The 15,000-nt window shown below is 41.2% G+C and overlaps 2 protein-coding genes across 3 annotated transcripts in view; one reads left to right on the forward strand and one right to left on the reverse strand.

Moving 5' to 3' along the window:
- NUSAP1 (nucleolar and spindle associated protein 1) overlaps positions 1-14,942 on the forward strand; it is a 33,235-nt gene extending 18,293 nt beyond the window's left edge. The window contains exons 6-11 of the mRNA XM_047738497.1: positions 3,158-3,267; positions 7,543-7,730; positions 9,530-9,687; positions 11,409-11,525; positions 12,605-12,713; positions 13,855-14,942. Coding sequence (XP_047594453.1) covers positions 3,158-3,267; positions 7,543-7,730; positions 9,530-9,687; positions 11,409-11,525; positions 12,605-12,713; positions 13,855-13,948 — 776 coding nt within the window. The 3' untranslated portion in view covers positions 13,949-14,942. The remainder of the gene's footprint in view (positions 1-3,157; positions 3,268-7,542; positions 7,731-9,529; positions 9,688-11,408; positions 11,526-12,604; positions 12,714-13,854) is intronic.
- The window catches only part of NDUFAF1 (NADH:ubiquinone oxidoreductase complex assembly factor 1), a 32,292-nt gene that overhangs the window by 1,057 nt on the left and 16,235 nt on the right, over positions 1-15,000 (reverse strand). Inside the window, exon 6 of one of the 2 annotated variants that reach the window (XR_007128840.1) lies at positions 7,066-7,178. The exons of the other annotated variant lie outside the window; for it this stretch is intronic. The gene's annotated coding sequence lies outside the window, so the exon portion shown is untranslated. The remainder of the gene's footprint in view (positions 1-7,065; positions 7,179-15,000) is intronic. 2 annotated transcript variants of the gene reach the window in all.

Raw genomic sequence — 15,000 nt, forward strand, 5'->3', positions numbered from 1 at the left:
CTTTTCTTTTCTTTTCTTTTAAGATTTTATTTATTTATTTGACAGGCAGAGATCACAAGTAGGCAGAGAGACCCTGGGGGAAGCAGACTCCCTGCTGAGCAGAGAGCCCAATGTGGGGCTCGATCCCAGGACCTGAGATCACGACCCAAGCCGAAGGCAGACACTTAACTGACTGAGCCACCCAGGCACCCCTTGGTTTCTTGACATGAATCACAAATATTCTTAATGGCATCTAGAACAGCACACCATTTCCAGAAGGTTTTCACTTTTGCCCAGGCCCATCAGAGGAATTATTGTCCATGGCAGCTATAGCTTCCAAAGTCTATTTCTCAAATAGGACTTGAAAGTCTAAATGACTCCTTGATTCATGGCTGCAGAATGGATGCTGTGTTAGCATGAAAACAACATTAATTTCCTACATCTCCCACTGAGCCCTGGGGTGACCAGGTGCATTGTCAACGAGCATCCATATTTTGAAAGTAATCTGTTTTCTGAGCAGTAGATCTCAACATTGGGCTTAAAATATTCAGTAAATTATGTTGTAAACATGTGCATTCCAAGCTTTGTTATTTGATTTCTAGAGCACAGGCAGATTAGGTGCGGTATATAATTCTTAAGGGCACTAGGATTGTCAGATGGTAAATGAGCATTGGCTTCAACTTCAAGTCACCAGCTGCATTAGCCCCTTTCAAGAGTCAGCCTGTCCTTTGAAGCCAGACATTGACTTCTCTGTAGCTGTGAAAGTTCTAAATGTCATCTGGAAGTAGAAGGCTGTCTCAGCTACATTGAAACTCTAGTGTTCATACAGCCGCCGCCTCCATTACTGCTCTAGCTCTCCTGGCTCATGTGCTGCAGCTCCTACATGGGCATTTGCTGCTTCACTTTGTACTTCTATGTCCTGGGAGAGACATGAACCTCACGAACTGACCTCTGCTAGCTTCCAGCCTTTCTTCCGAAGTTTCCCAACTTCCTCAGCCTTCACAAAATGGAAGGGCATTAGGGACTTGCTCTGGATTAGGATTTGGTGTAAGAGAGCGCTGTGGCTGGTTTGGTCTTCTAACCCAGGCCACTCAGCCTTTCTCTGTATCAGCAATGAGGCTATTTCACCTGAAAACCTCGAGGCCACCGTGGGAGCAAATGAACACACAACATTTAAGTTTGTGGTCTTATAGGGGCATTGCTTGCGGTGCCCCAAAACAATTACAATAATAAAATCAAAGATCGCTGATCACAGATCACCAGAACAAATACTTAACAATAATGAAAAAGTTGAAAATTCTGCAGTAATTACCAAAAGGTAATGCAGAGACATGAAGTGAGCCAGTACAGTTAGAAAGCTGGCTCTTGAGAGGGTTGTGAGAAACCTTCAATTTGTAAAAAGAAACAAAAAACCCAGTATCTCAAAGTGCCGTAAAACAAGATATGTTTATATATAGATTGAGACTAGAGACTAGTTTTCTACCTCTGATGACCTAGCATAGCACCTAGCACATGGCAGGTAGTCAGTAAATCTCTGCAAATGAATGTCTCTAAAATACTTTGTACAATGTCCACCTTGTAATTATGTTTCTTAAAATTTTTTAAGTAATCTCTCTACCTCCAAAATGGGGTTTGAATGCACCATCCCAAGATCAAGAGTCAAATGCTCTATTGACTGAGCCAATCAGGCACCCCTAAATTTTTTTTCAGTAATAAGTTTAAGGGATTCCATATCTAAAAGTGTAATTGCTTGTTATCTATTGCGTGGTACATAGCATGTTGAGGTATTGTGTATTTATAGTACTTAGAATGCTGCTCAGCACATATTAGAAATATATATACTTGGGGCGCCTGGGTGCCTCAGTGGGTTAAGGCCTCTGCCTTCAGCTCAGGTCATGGTCTTGGGGTCCTGGGATCGAGCCCTCTATCGGGCTCTCTGCTCGGCAGGGAGTCTGCTTCCTCCCTCTCTCTCTGCCTGCCTCTCTGCCTACTTGTGGTCTCTGTCAAATAAATAAATAAAATCTTTAAAAAAAAAGATATTAAAGATATATACTTCATAGTTAATTAGAATTTTAATTTTTAAATTTTTATATTTGTTATTTTTTTAAAGTAATCTCTATACCCAACATGGGCTTGAACCCACAACCCCAAGATCAAGAGTCACGCACTCCTCTGACTGACCAGCTAGGCCTCTCAAGAATATTCTTAATCAGAATAGCACAGAGCAGGGACAGGCTAATTGCTGCCAGCCCTGGCCTGTCTTAAAACCCTTAAGCTAAGAATGTTTTTTAGTTTTTTTTTTTTTAAAGATTTTATTTATTTATTGACAGAGAGATCATAAGCAGGCAGGCAGGCAGAGAGAGAGGGGGAAGCAGGCTCCCTGCTGAGCAGAGAGCCCGATGCGGGGCTCGATCCCAGGACCCTGAGATCACGACCCAAGCCGAAGGCAGCGGCTTAACCCACTGAGCCACCCAGGCGCCCCTGTTTTTTAGTTTTAAAAGATTGTATTTAAAAAAAAAGAGGGGCGCCTGGGTGGCTCAGTGGGTTAGGCCGCTGCCTTCGGCTCGGGTCGTGATCCCAGGGTCCTGGGATCAAGTCCCGCATCGGGCTCGCTGCTCAGCAGGAAGCCTGCTTCCCTTCTTCTCTCTCTGCCTGCCTCTCTGCCTACTTGTGATCTCTCTCTGTGAAATAAATAAATAAAATCTTTAAAAAAAAAAAATAGGTTTAAAAAAAAAAGAGATCATACCATATGTGGCCACAAAGACTAAATAAAATATTTACTGTCTGACCCTTAACAGAAAAGGTTTGCCAATCCTTGGTATAAAGCTTTCTAAGCATTGTAAAATGTTATACTTATGATTAAGTAAAGGCCATTTGATTAACTGGTGAGGGGAGATGAAAAATCTTACTCTTCTCTTGTTCTGTGGATTAAACCAGGTTGTCAGTTAACAATGAAATGGACAGAGGAGAGCAGTATACGTTGAATAGTTAATAAGATAAATATACTTTGTCCCTAAGTTTACAAAAACTGAAAGATTTGAAATTAAAGTTTTAGCAAAGATGATGTTGAAGTTGAATGTCAGGGATGCAGAGAAGAGAATAAGTGTTAACAGAAAGACAAAGGTGAATAAATGGATTTGTCTTGTTATTAATTATTATATTTGGGGGAACATTCTAGACTTTAAGAAGCTTCACGAGGCTCGTTTTAAGGAAATGGAGTCCATCGATCAATATATTGAGAGAAAAAAGAAAAATTTTGAAGAACACAATGCATTTCATGAACTGAAGGTATGCTGATAAAATTACGTGGGTTTTTTTTGTTGTTGTAGTTGTTTTAAGATTTGTTTATCTGAGAAAGAACAAGCACAAGCAGGAGGGGTAGAAGGAGAGGGAAAGAGAATCCCAAGCAGACTCAGCGCTGAGCGTGGAGCCCAACTCAGAGCCTGGTCTCAGGACTTGGAGATCATGACTTAAGCCAAAACCAAGAGTCATATGCTCAGTTAATGTGCCACCCAGGTGCCCCCCAAATTATGTTCTTAATGGGATTGGACTATTTGACTTTGTTTTTATTTTCGTCAAAGTTTTTATTTGAGAGAGAGAACAAGAAAGCAGAAGCAGGGGGAGTGGCAGAGGGAAAAGCAAGTTCCCCGCTGAGCAGGGAGCCCGATGCAGGACTTGATCCCAGGACCCCAGGATCGTGACTTGAGCCAAAGGCAGATGCTCAACCGGCTGAGCCACCAGGTGCCCCAAACTGTTTGATTTTCATGTCAATACCTTAGCTAATACAGCCAGCTTTTTATTGTTCTACCAGTGGAATGGATTTGAGTTTAATATATTTTTATTATCAGAAATTTCTTCCCCCACCGTAAGAATTTTCAGAACTCTCAGAATAAAACCAGGAGTCCTCACTATAAAGAACTAATTCCAAAACACCAGTAAGTTCTGTTTTCAGCACTCACACATTGTGCTTATTACTTTGGTTGAGGATGGGCTGATTTACGGGTGAAGGCATTTTTATTCCCTGTCTCTCATGTAAAGGAAAAAGGACTGAGTTGCTGTGGCTTACTTACGGCCTCCCTAGTAACTGAGCTCCTGGGATCCCTTTAGTCCAGGTGCTTTACTCAAGGTCCCTTCGAGTTAGAAAAGGTGATGAAGTCAGCCCTGAGGCTGACTTAGAGCAGTGAGTTGACAATATCCTGTTACTCTTTTACGTGGTCTCCGGTGGTCAAGAGAAGCCACACAGAAGACTGGGGAACATCTATTTTAGAATTTCATTAATACCTACAATGTGCTTATTTCTCAAGAGGAATTGGAGGCAGTCTTTGGTATTTCAACACAAAACAGTATAAAGTTGACTGGAAAGGGGCAGAACATGAGTACTGTTAGCAGGAACAGTATCTGCTGTATCAGTCAGTTGAGTTTTCAGTTTCCTGATACAAATGCCAACACAGAAACACAATAGGTGACAAGTTCTACATAATTTAAAAAACAAAAAACAAAAAACACACCATAAGCTTCTTAGAAGCTGAATCTACTTTTTTTTTTTTTTTTAAGATTTTATCTATTTCGAGGTGCCTGGGTGGCTCAGTGGGTTAAGCCTCTGCCTTCGGCTCAGGTTCATGATCTCAGGGTCCTGGGATTGAGCCCTGCACCCGAGCCCTGAGTCGGGCTCTCTGCTCAGTAGGGAGCCTGCTTCCCCCTCTCTCTCTGCCTGTCTCTCTGCCTACTTGTGATCTCTGTCTGTCAAATAGATAAAATCTTTTTTTTTTTTAAGATTTTATTTATCTATTTGACAGAGAGCGAGAGACCGTGAGAGGGGGACCACAAGCACAGGGAGCAGGAGAGGGATAAGCAGGCCACCCTAGAAGCTGAATCTGAAGGAGTAACATTCATTTGAACTCTTTATAAAACCACTGCTAACCTAGCATTTCCCAACCAGCTAACAGGGACAAAGCCAAGCCATGGCATTTGAAGGCCTCCATTGCTGCCTACTGATCCAACAGCGGGGTGTGGAAATCGGCAAAGAGATACTCAGTGTGCCCCTAATAACACTTGCTTAAATATTAGCAAGGGCTAGGTATCACTACATTGACAGTTGAATACCTGGCTTTTGCTGATGATTTACAGGAAGTAGACCTCTAGTTTTGTTTTTTGTTTTTGCATGAGAACGAGCTAGCTGCACATACGCCTACAAGCAGGCATTCCCTCACCTTCCATGAAGCCGAGTCTACTAAAATACTTGATTGAACAAGTTTTCTATACTACATAATATGGGTTAGTCAGTTTTCCAGGCAAAAATTAGGGCAGAACAGGTGTCTCAACCCTAAACTTGAGTGTAGCCCTGAAGATGTGTTTAATAAATGAGTAGGTCATCTTATTTTTACAGCTACCTGCCCCCCCCCCCCCCCGAATGAGTTTAGTTCTAAAATCTCATCCCCACTCCCCAGTAAGGAATAGATCTCTCAGATGGGTTATTTGGTATGATCTATTTGGAAACTGGAAAATAAAAAACAATTATAGTGATGTCACCGTAGCTGATAGGAAGTTTTTCTTGACAGTTGACATGTTTTGGGATTGATCATTGGACAGTGTTGGATAATAACGAATAAGCAGAGATCCTAGACAAAATCATCCTGGGCACAACCTGTTTCTCCTTGATTTTTACAGTTCGGGCAGGGAGACCTATTTGATTTAGTTGCCAGATGGCCCTCTTCAAGCATCAGTAACCTCGTGCCCCAAGATGCCTGTTTATCTTGCCAACAGTGGGAATGATGAATTTTTAAAATCTTTATTAATGTAATATGAAAAAATTCCAGTTGACCTTTCTTTGATCATATGTTTATATAATTGGCTGGGATGTTTTTGTGCATTTGTGTTTTCTTAATTTTTACCCATCTGTTAGCCATTTATATTAATGCTATATATTCTATACTATACTTTCCTTCAGTTTATCTTTTAACTATATTAATGGTATCTTTTATCTTACAAAGGATTTTTTCTTAAATTTATCCAACTGTTCTTTTTAAGGGTCTGCATTTTTTATGTATCACACCCTGCCTCTGCCAAGATCATAAAAATAAGTTCTTATGTTTGTACTCCTTTTATTATTTTCCCCTATATTTAATCCTTAACCCACTTTTTTTTTTTTTTTTCCAAATACGGTATGATTGATCTCTTTGCTTTTTTAGGATTGAACGGGGTTTTTATTGCTAAAAGAAAGAGGAATTGGTTACATATTTGCTAACAAAACGAGTTAGTACTACTAGAACCAATGGCTTAATATTCTACCTGAAAAAAAGTCAGATGGGTAAGGGCTAGTAGACTCATTCCTGCATTATAAGTAGTTCAGAACAAAGAAGCAGAGTTGATGGTCCTGATACCAAGTGAACCATGATGCAACGCAGCATGGAAAGTGGGAATCTTGGGGGAAAGATAGAAGGCAGCATAAAAAGTGTGATTAAATAGAACCATGTGCTTAATATAGCTAACCTGGGCTCCGGCCTTATGGTATAAATGTGTGTTTACTAAGTATTTTAGTAAGTTTTAACTTTGTGTCACATTAGAATCTCTTCTGCTTATATGTTGAGAAGTTGACATAATTCTCTCGAATGCTTGTATTTCCTAGGATATCAGAATTTTTCTGTCTTTGGCTTCACCTCGTCAATAGGAGTAGTCCCACCACTGTTGTCCCTTCACAAAGTTGTATTTCTTTTGCTTGTAAGAGCTTAAACCAGTGATAGACATCATTATTCTTTATGCTCTGATAATATCTAAAAAATGGTAACCTAGGTGGACCTTCCCCAGCCATTTCAAAGGGAGGGTTTCCCTCCCTCCCTCTGTTTCTGGTTTTTTGTTTTGAAGAACTTTAAGAACTCGGGGGGAGGGGGGGCTGTGGGGACAGGAGTGAAATTATGTGTAGATTCTGTGTGTTAATTACATAATAGGTGGTTCTTTGAATTTGTATTTAATAAACTGCTTGTCACATTCTCAAAGATACTATATCCAAGAGAAGCTATTTATCCTTCCTTTCTGGCCACAGGGGACTTTTAAACCATGTTTAAGCCACATTCTTTAGTCAGAAAATACCTGGGTTCATGGCAGCTGGGAAAGGCTTCTGTAGTACAGGACTCAGCACAACCAGAAGTTATTTCTGATTCGGTCGCCATAGCGATACAGGTACAAGCAACTGCCCTGCCCACCTGGTAGGGAGGAAGAGGATGAGGCGGTGAGAATGAAAGATACAGGTGGGGTTAAAATTGGGGATAGAGGGGCCCCTGGGTAGTTCAGTTGGTTAAGCGACTGCCTTCAGTTCAGGTCATGATCCCCAGTCCTGGGATCGAGCCCCATATCGGGCTCCTTGCTGAGCGGGGGAGCCTGCTTCTCCCTTGCCTGCCATTCCATTCCCCCTGCTTGTGCTTGCTCTCTCCCTCTCTGTCAGATAAATAATTAAAAAAAAAAAAAAAAAAAAAAAAAAACTGGGGATGGAACAACGGGATGAACGAAGCTGCTCTAGAGACAGTGCCAAGAAGCCCAACTTGAACATGGTGTGGTATCTTTCTGCAGAAGCAGCCGGCCACCAAGGGCGCAGTGGTGACTCCAGTTCCTCTCCGGGGAAGGCTCCCCTTGGCTTGCACTCCCACCAGCCAGCCCCGCTCACAGGGCTGGCCACTGGGCGCTACGGGCAGGAGCACCTTGTGTGGGAAGGGCTCTGCCAAGCGTTCCGTGCTCTCGGCAACTAAAATGAACGTCAGGTAAGAAGAGCTCCAATATGTAATCAAGTACAAGGTCTCAAAGCTTTACTGCCTCCTGATCATTTCAGGTGGGCGACATCAAGTATGTTTAACGATGAAAAAGAAGGCAGAAGGGGATCAGAATGGAGAGAGAAAATAAGTGGATGGTTTTTATAAGCTCTAATCTTTTTTCTTTAAATTTGTCTCGGGTTTTCTTAAACTTCTCTAAGCTCACATTGGGTTTGTAAGTAAAGATAGAAGGTATATATGGATATTCATTTTATTAGTTTAACGTATGCCTATAAAGACATGTAAAGAGAAATTTTTCCATTGACTTAAATGTAAAGTTGAAGCTAAATACCTATAGAAAATAACTGATTAGTCCTAAAGTGTAACTTTTGTAACCCACTGGGTACTACAGTGTGAGTTACCCTGTGCCCCACTAACCCCTGTTTTCTTTTTGTACTTTCCCTGACACAGGGTAGTCCCCATTTTAACTTTCCCAGAGATGAAGATCTTCAGGCCTCCTTTATTTTTATTTATTTATTTTTAAAGATTTTATTTATTTATTGGACAGAGATCACAAGTAGGCAGAGAGAGGGGGAAGCAGGCTCCCTGTTGAGCAGAGAGCCCGATGCAGGACTTGATCCCAGGACCCAGAGATCATGACCTGAACCGAAGGCAGAGGCTTAACCCACTGAGCCACCTAGGCACTCCAATTTTATTTTTAAGTAACCTCCACACCTGGTATGGGGTTCAAACCCACAACTCTGAGGTCAAGAGTTGCATGCTTACCGACTAAGCCAGCCAGGCGCCCCTATTCTCTCCTTTTTAAAGGGTGTTCGCAGCGTCTAATAGTGTTGGTACCTGGTGACACTTCCCCAACACCTGCAGTTATCTGATGTACTGTTTAGACCTTAAAAATGCCCTGAAGTTTGGAACCCTATTGAGTTAGTGTGGAACGTGAGGTACCTCTATGTGGCAGTTCTGACTGTATTTAATAGTACTGAGGAACACCATGGTCGGGGCAAGTCCTTGCTCCAGTGTAGTGTTCACAGCAGCCTGGACTTCATGGCACCTCTCCTAACACGCAGTTGTCTTAACTGGGTCGAAAGGTAATGCTGATACCTCATAATTTGGGGTGCTGATACAGGATTACTGCCACATCTTAGTTGCAAGTCCAGAAGTTGTCTTCTGTTAACCTACCACCACCACCATCGTGTATATTTACGTCTGTCCTCCTTGAGTTTCGCTGACTCTAAGACACCATCAAATGGAGACTCATTACTTTATGAACCACTAAGAAAAAAACCACTGCCAGTTATCATGTGTTACTAATTATGAAACACATCCCAATTTCAGACGTTAAAATGCATAAGAAATATGCATCATAATCAGTGGAATAAATTTATGGCAATTTGCCAGGAGAACAGGGTTATGTACCATTTAAATGAATGACCATTTACTAGGAAGACTGTCCCCATCACTTATCTGGCACAGCAGTCTCCTGTTCCCTGACAGGCCGTCACCAGGAGGAAAAAAGGGGGAGTGGTTGAAGTACCTCCTAAACTGTAATTTGAGCCCCAAAGGCATTCCCTTGGAGCTCTACCTTGTCCTGTCACTGGGCAAGGCAAGGAAAGCAGTGAATACAAAACCATATTTTACAAATCAAGTGTTGTAAAATGTTTATTCTGCAAAAGAGGTTCATTCACGTAACAAGTCCATATTTGAACCCTTTCACAGGTGGTTTTGCTTTTATGCTTGACACAAGTTACTCTTCACACAAACACTCATGTTTGGTACTCCACTGTCCTGTTCAGGTTTTCAGCTGCTACCAAAGATAATGAGCATAAGCGTTCACTAACCAAGACTCCAGCCAGAAAGTCTCCACATGTGACCATATCTGGGAGTACCCCAAAAGGCCAGGCTGTGCTCGGGATATACAAGATAAAGACCACAACTGGGAATTCCACTTCTGGTAAAACAAAAAAACAACTCTGGTTCATCTTTAAGCCATGTAACTTCTTCAAATTATTAAGTGTATTTGTTTACTGAAAGCTTCTCCATAACTATAAATCCAAAGCAAAAATTTGAGCATAGCATATTTTTCATTCTGTATGGGTGAAGAAAATGCCAGAGACACGAACAAAAAACAGGTATCTGCCTGAGGACTCCATCTTGCTATAAGGAGTCCTAAGACAGTGACCCTCCCTGAAGAGCATTCAGCCCATTCCCGGATTCCGGGATTAGAAGGAGGATCACAGTATTCATTACAGCCTCTGACTGGCCTTCCAGGATTGTGAAACTAATAGGATCCCAGAGTTGGTGGAATAAATGCCACACAATGGACTAATAGATTATGTAAGCCAGACTAAGCCATATGGACACTCTTCTACACACGGTCTATTTAATCACCTAAAAGGACTAGGTGGTTTTCAAAAGAATACTGCAGTAGCAGTACAAAGTTAAAAACAAACAAAACTACAACCAGGAGATTGAGGCCTGTATTAGAACTATGTCAAAATTCTCCTGAGAGTCCCATTGAATACGTCAGCCAAGAGCAATGATCACATAGAAAGGCTCGCCAACTCCTCTGAGACTGTGTCAGTTAATAATCTACGTAGAGACTTTATGAGCGTTTCTTCATACCTTAAAGACAGGAACGTGAGGCTGACAGCTACATTTTAAGTGAGTCCAGAAGCAGTATATATGTGGGTATTTCCAGCTTTTGTTCAGTGTCATGACCATTCTTAACCATGTCTCCTGTATATATGAGAGCGCTTCTCTGGAGCTCAGATGGACTGGGGTATACTGGCCAGTCGGCATTGTGGATGGCCCGTGTTCCCCCACTGCTGGCACCTGACAGCCACACCATGGGATGAACGCAGAGGGTTTTGTGCTTTTCTCACTTAACTGCATGGTCCTAGATCTTAGTTGCTTATTCATACTTCTATGCAAGTGCTGACATTCAACAACAGCCTGCGATGGGAGAGAATTAATAAAATGTGCCTGATACATGGTGCCCAACTGTAGCGAAAATTTGGCTTACTGAGTCTTACCATTCTAGTATGTTAACTTTACAGTACAAAAATTCACATTTTGAAATAACTGCTTCTATTACCTGACACAGAGCCACAAATCTTGTCTGCCGTATCTGATTAGGTTCCTGCAGGCTTTATATCCATGTGAATGAAAATGTTACTATTAACATTTTTTTCCGAAGACCTTTCACTTTGATTTTGAAAGGTAAAATGAGTGTTCATCATAGAAAACTTGAAAAATACAAAAAGTTATAAAGAAAATATAAAGAGCGCCTATAGTCCTGCACCCAGAGATTGCACTGCTGTTTCCTCTGACCCTGTAATCACCACTAAACTATTAACAACATATTTTTGAAGGGTAAATAATATGAGGGACACAGCCTGAACATTTACCCAATTATTTAAACAGGATTTTCCACTCCCAGCTGATTCTAGGAAACAGCCTAATATTGAGACTATTTGGGGAGCTATTCACAAGGGAAGCCTCAGTGATTAGCTTTCCTTAGTTATTTTTCCCCCTTTCCTTTTTAAAACTATATGTTTGAGACTGTTCAGAGATGATATATTTAAGACGGAGAAACAGTACTTCAAAAAACCATATAGGCCTTTTATTTTTTCCCCTAATTAAGCCCTGGGGTTTTGTTCCTTGGTTTTGTAGTTGTTACACCATTCAGGTTGACAACTCAGGCAGCACAGACTCCAGTCTCCAGCAAGAAGCCAGTGTTTGATCTCAAAGCAAGTCTGTCTCGTCCCCTCAACTATGAGCCACACAAAGGTACGTGCAGATGCTCCGAGATACAAGACATGCCAAAGACGTAGGATTAAACAGTTCTACGTCTGAGGATGTGGAAAATTCTAATGCCTCAGCGGAAAGCTGTACTTGGCCACCTAGAATTTCTTCCCCCTGGGTCCACATGACCTGTAATTTAAAAGATTATCTAACCACTAAGAAAATACTAATCAACTCACTTACATTTTTGTAAATCAAAGCCATAACTTCTAATCAGTGTTAGAGCAAAGAAATAATAAAATTTCAGGCAAAAATCAAGAAACTTGGAAATTGGCCTATGGACAAATGAATGTTTTCTTTACAACTTTCGAAGGATCCCAGGCTGGAATCCACCCACCCAACAACCTGGGACGTTTATTGGCTATATAAATGCCCATATAAATTGGGCATACATTAAAGTATCCATATATCCATTTAAAACCAATACTAACCACCACCACCACCACCACCAATACTTCATGTGGTCCTTCATAATTCCAGAATTGCTTTATATAGATATATTTTTTAAAAAATTTTGTCAGGGGGAGCTGCAGGCAGAGGGAGAAGCAGGTTCCCTGTTGAACAAGGAGCCCAACATGGGACTTGATCCCAGCACCCTGGGATCATGACCTGAACCTAAGGCAGATGCTTAACCGACTGAGCCATCCAAGCGTCCCTAGAATTGCTTTAAAAACAGTAAGACTTCTCTAGGTGCCTGGGTGGCTCAGTGAGTTAAGCGTCAAACTCTTGATTTCAGTTCAGGACATGATCTCAGGGTCCTGAGATTAAGCCCCACATCAGGCTCTGTGCTCAGCAGTCTGCTTGAGATTCTTTGCCCCTCCAGGCCATGTGTGCACACGAGCTCTTTCTCTTAATAAATCTTTCAAAAAACAAAAAAAAAAACATGTTTTTAGGGGGGAAAAATACAATTTATATTTTGTGGAATAGGAACTAAAACTAATGGAATTATACAGGCAAATGTCAATAAAATGAAGTATAAATATTCATAGCAAATAGCCTCAGATGAAGAGAATAAAACAGGTAATACAAATAGAATCTTCTTAAATCTTTCTCTCCTAAACCAGGCAAACTGAAACCATGGGGTCAATCTAAAGAAAATAATTCTCTGAAGGAACATGTAAACAGAGTTAGCTTCCACAAGAAAACTTACAAACAACCTCCTCTCCAGACTAGGTGAGTACATAATTACCCAGTACTACAGTAATTTTAATTTTGAAAGACTGTATGTAAAAGCAAAGCCTCTGAGGTACAGTGTCATTAACAGTGGTGTTTAAGAAAAGGTAGTTGTGGGATCACATATAGGACTTCTTGAAGATATACATGCCTAGGGCCCACCACAGTGGTTTTTTAATTCAGTAATTGGGAGGAGGGCCCAAGCAAGTGCACTGTTTCCAAAGCTCAACAGGTGATACACAAGGAGACCCTGCTCTCACATGACCTACCAGCCCCAACAGTGTACCTGGATGTCCCCCCAGATGCCAATCCAAGTGCACAGGTGTAAGTTCTTCAGTCCCAGGGAAACCAGGCTTACTAGGCTTCAAGGCCTTAGCCAGAAGAAATCCCTGGATGATCCTTAGAGGCTTCCTTCTGTGTGAAAACTGAAGCCCAAAGCTTGCTGTGGGTTTTAGCTGGTCCTGGCTGAGTTGATTCCCTGAACAAAACTATCCTGATACAGGATTACCCATCATTTGACTTGCCTATATCCAGCTCCCACCAAGACATTTATTTACTACCTATATTTGCTATTAAGATTGTTAACATAGGGGCATTTGGCTGGCTCAGCTGGAAGAGCATGTGACTCTTTATCTTGGGATTGTGAGTTTGAGCCCCACCTTAGGTGTAGCGATTACTTCATGATTTTTTTTTTTTTTTAGTTTAACATAAAACTAGCCTCCCCCAACCCCTCCTACCAATCCCCAATCCCTTCCAGAAACAGAGTGGCTTAGATCAGCAGACCCTAGTTCTAGTACTTCCACCAGACTTTGATTTTGAGCCTGACCTCTGACTTCCAAAGGCAGAGATTTCTCATTTAAAACAAATAGAGGTACCGAGGTGTCTTTTGTTCCAGTTCCATGCTTAATTTTAGAATGCTGCATTAACATAAAAAGGAAAATACCAGTTTCCTAGCCCTTTTAATACAAGTGACATAGAGCTGTGGTTTCCATAGGGCACTAGCTAGAGGACAGTGTCCTGTGTGTTTTGTACAACTATACTGGATTTCAGCTTAAGCTTAGATACTAGTCTGACAGATGCTTTAAAGTGGACTTTTGTGGAGCTTCACTAGACCCTAATGTGTACCTGTCCCCCTCTTTAGGGAGGAACAACGGAAACAACATGAGCAAAGACGAAAGGAGAAGAAAGCAAAGGTTTTAGGAGCTCGGAGAGGCCTCAGTATGGCTGAAGATTAATTTTTTAACATCCGTAAATAGTATTTTATTCTGAACCCTTTCTTTAGTGTAAATATTTTTTTCTACTGTCTTCCCCACTTTAGTCAAAAGATTCTTCTGCTTTGTTCACTATCTATGTAATGTTGGTGGTTTTCCTCACATGCTACATCCCTGAAAAGATGTTACTAACCTTAAAGCTCACAGATGCTTTCAAATGGTTTTTACCTATCTCTGTACAATTCAGTTTTCCAGTGACTCATCCTATAGATTCTTGACCTAGATTTTTAATGTCAAGTTCCCTCTGCTGACAGAACTGGAATCCTCTTCTAGACAGAAGCATTTACCTGATGGGAGGTAGTTCTCCCACAAGATTTAGTAGAACTTGGACCACTAACAAGCTGAGAAAGCCACCTCTTCCTCCTCTAGAAAATCAAATAGTCTTAATGAAACAGGGAACCAAATGGGTTAGTGATGGCATATTCTACTTTGAGAAGTGTTTTGTTACCTATGCATGTTTGTTCAGATCACTTGATGTAATTGCCGTCTGTCACTCAATATATTCTTAAAAACTCTACAGTTCATTCTAGCCTGACTTATTTAAAAATAAACAGGGCCATACTGAAATCTGAGGATTGCTGCTTCAAGGATCGGTCTGCTCTGTCAGAGTTACTTCATGGAAAAGACTAGAGTTGCTTAGCCTCCTAGCCATGTTTATTGCACTGAGGTGGACCTTCTGAGCTTTGTACTGTTTAAGATTTTCATAAATGTTTTCTCATGGTGGTAGATTCTTTGTAAATTACTTCATGATTGAGTTGACCAGCTAAGATTAACAAGCTTACTTATACTCTGTGCATCTGTCCTGACCACCTCTTCTCACCCTCAGGAGAAATGACCAGGTCATCCCCTTGTATTTTTCACAGCACATGTCCAACTCTGTTATACGTACTGTTAAACATATACAAGCCCACAGAAGGTTGGCATACTCCTAGTGATGAATAAACTCAGATTTTGCTCTAAGCAGAAGCAGATCAATTAAATCACCATCAAATGCACTACAGCTAAGAAGGTAAAAG

Source organism: Lutra lutra, chromosome 7, assembly GCF_902655055.1.
Source record: "Lutra lutra chromosome 7, mLutLut1.2, whole genome shotgun sequence".
Lineage (NCBI taxonomy): Eukaryota > Metazoa > Chordata > Mammalia > Carnivora > Mustelidae > Lutra > Lutra lutra.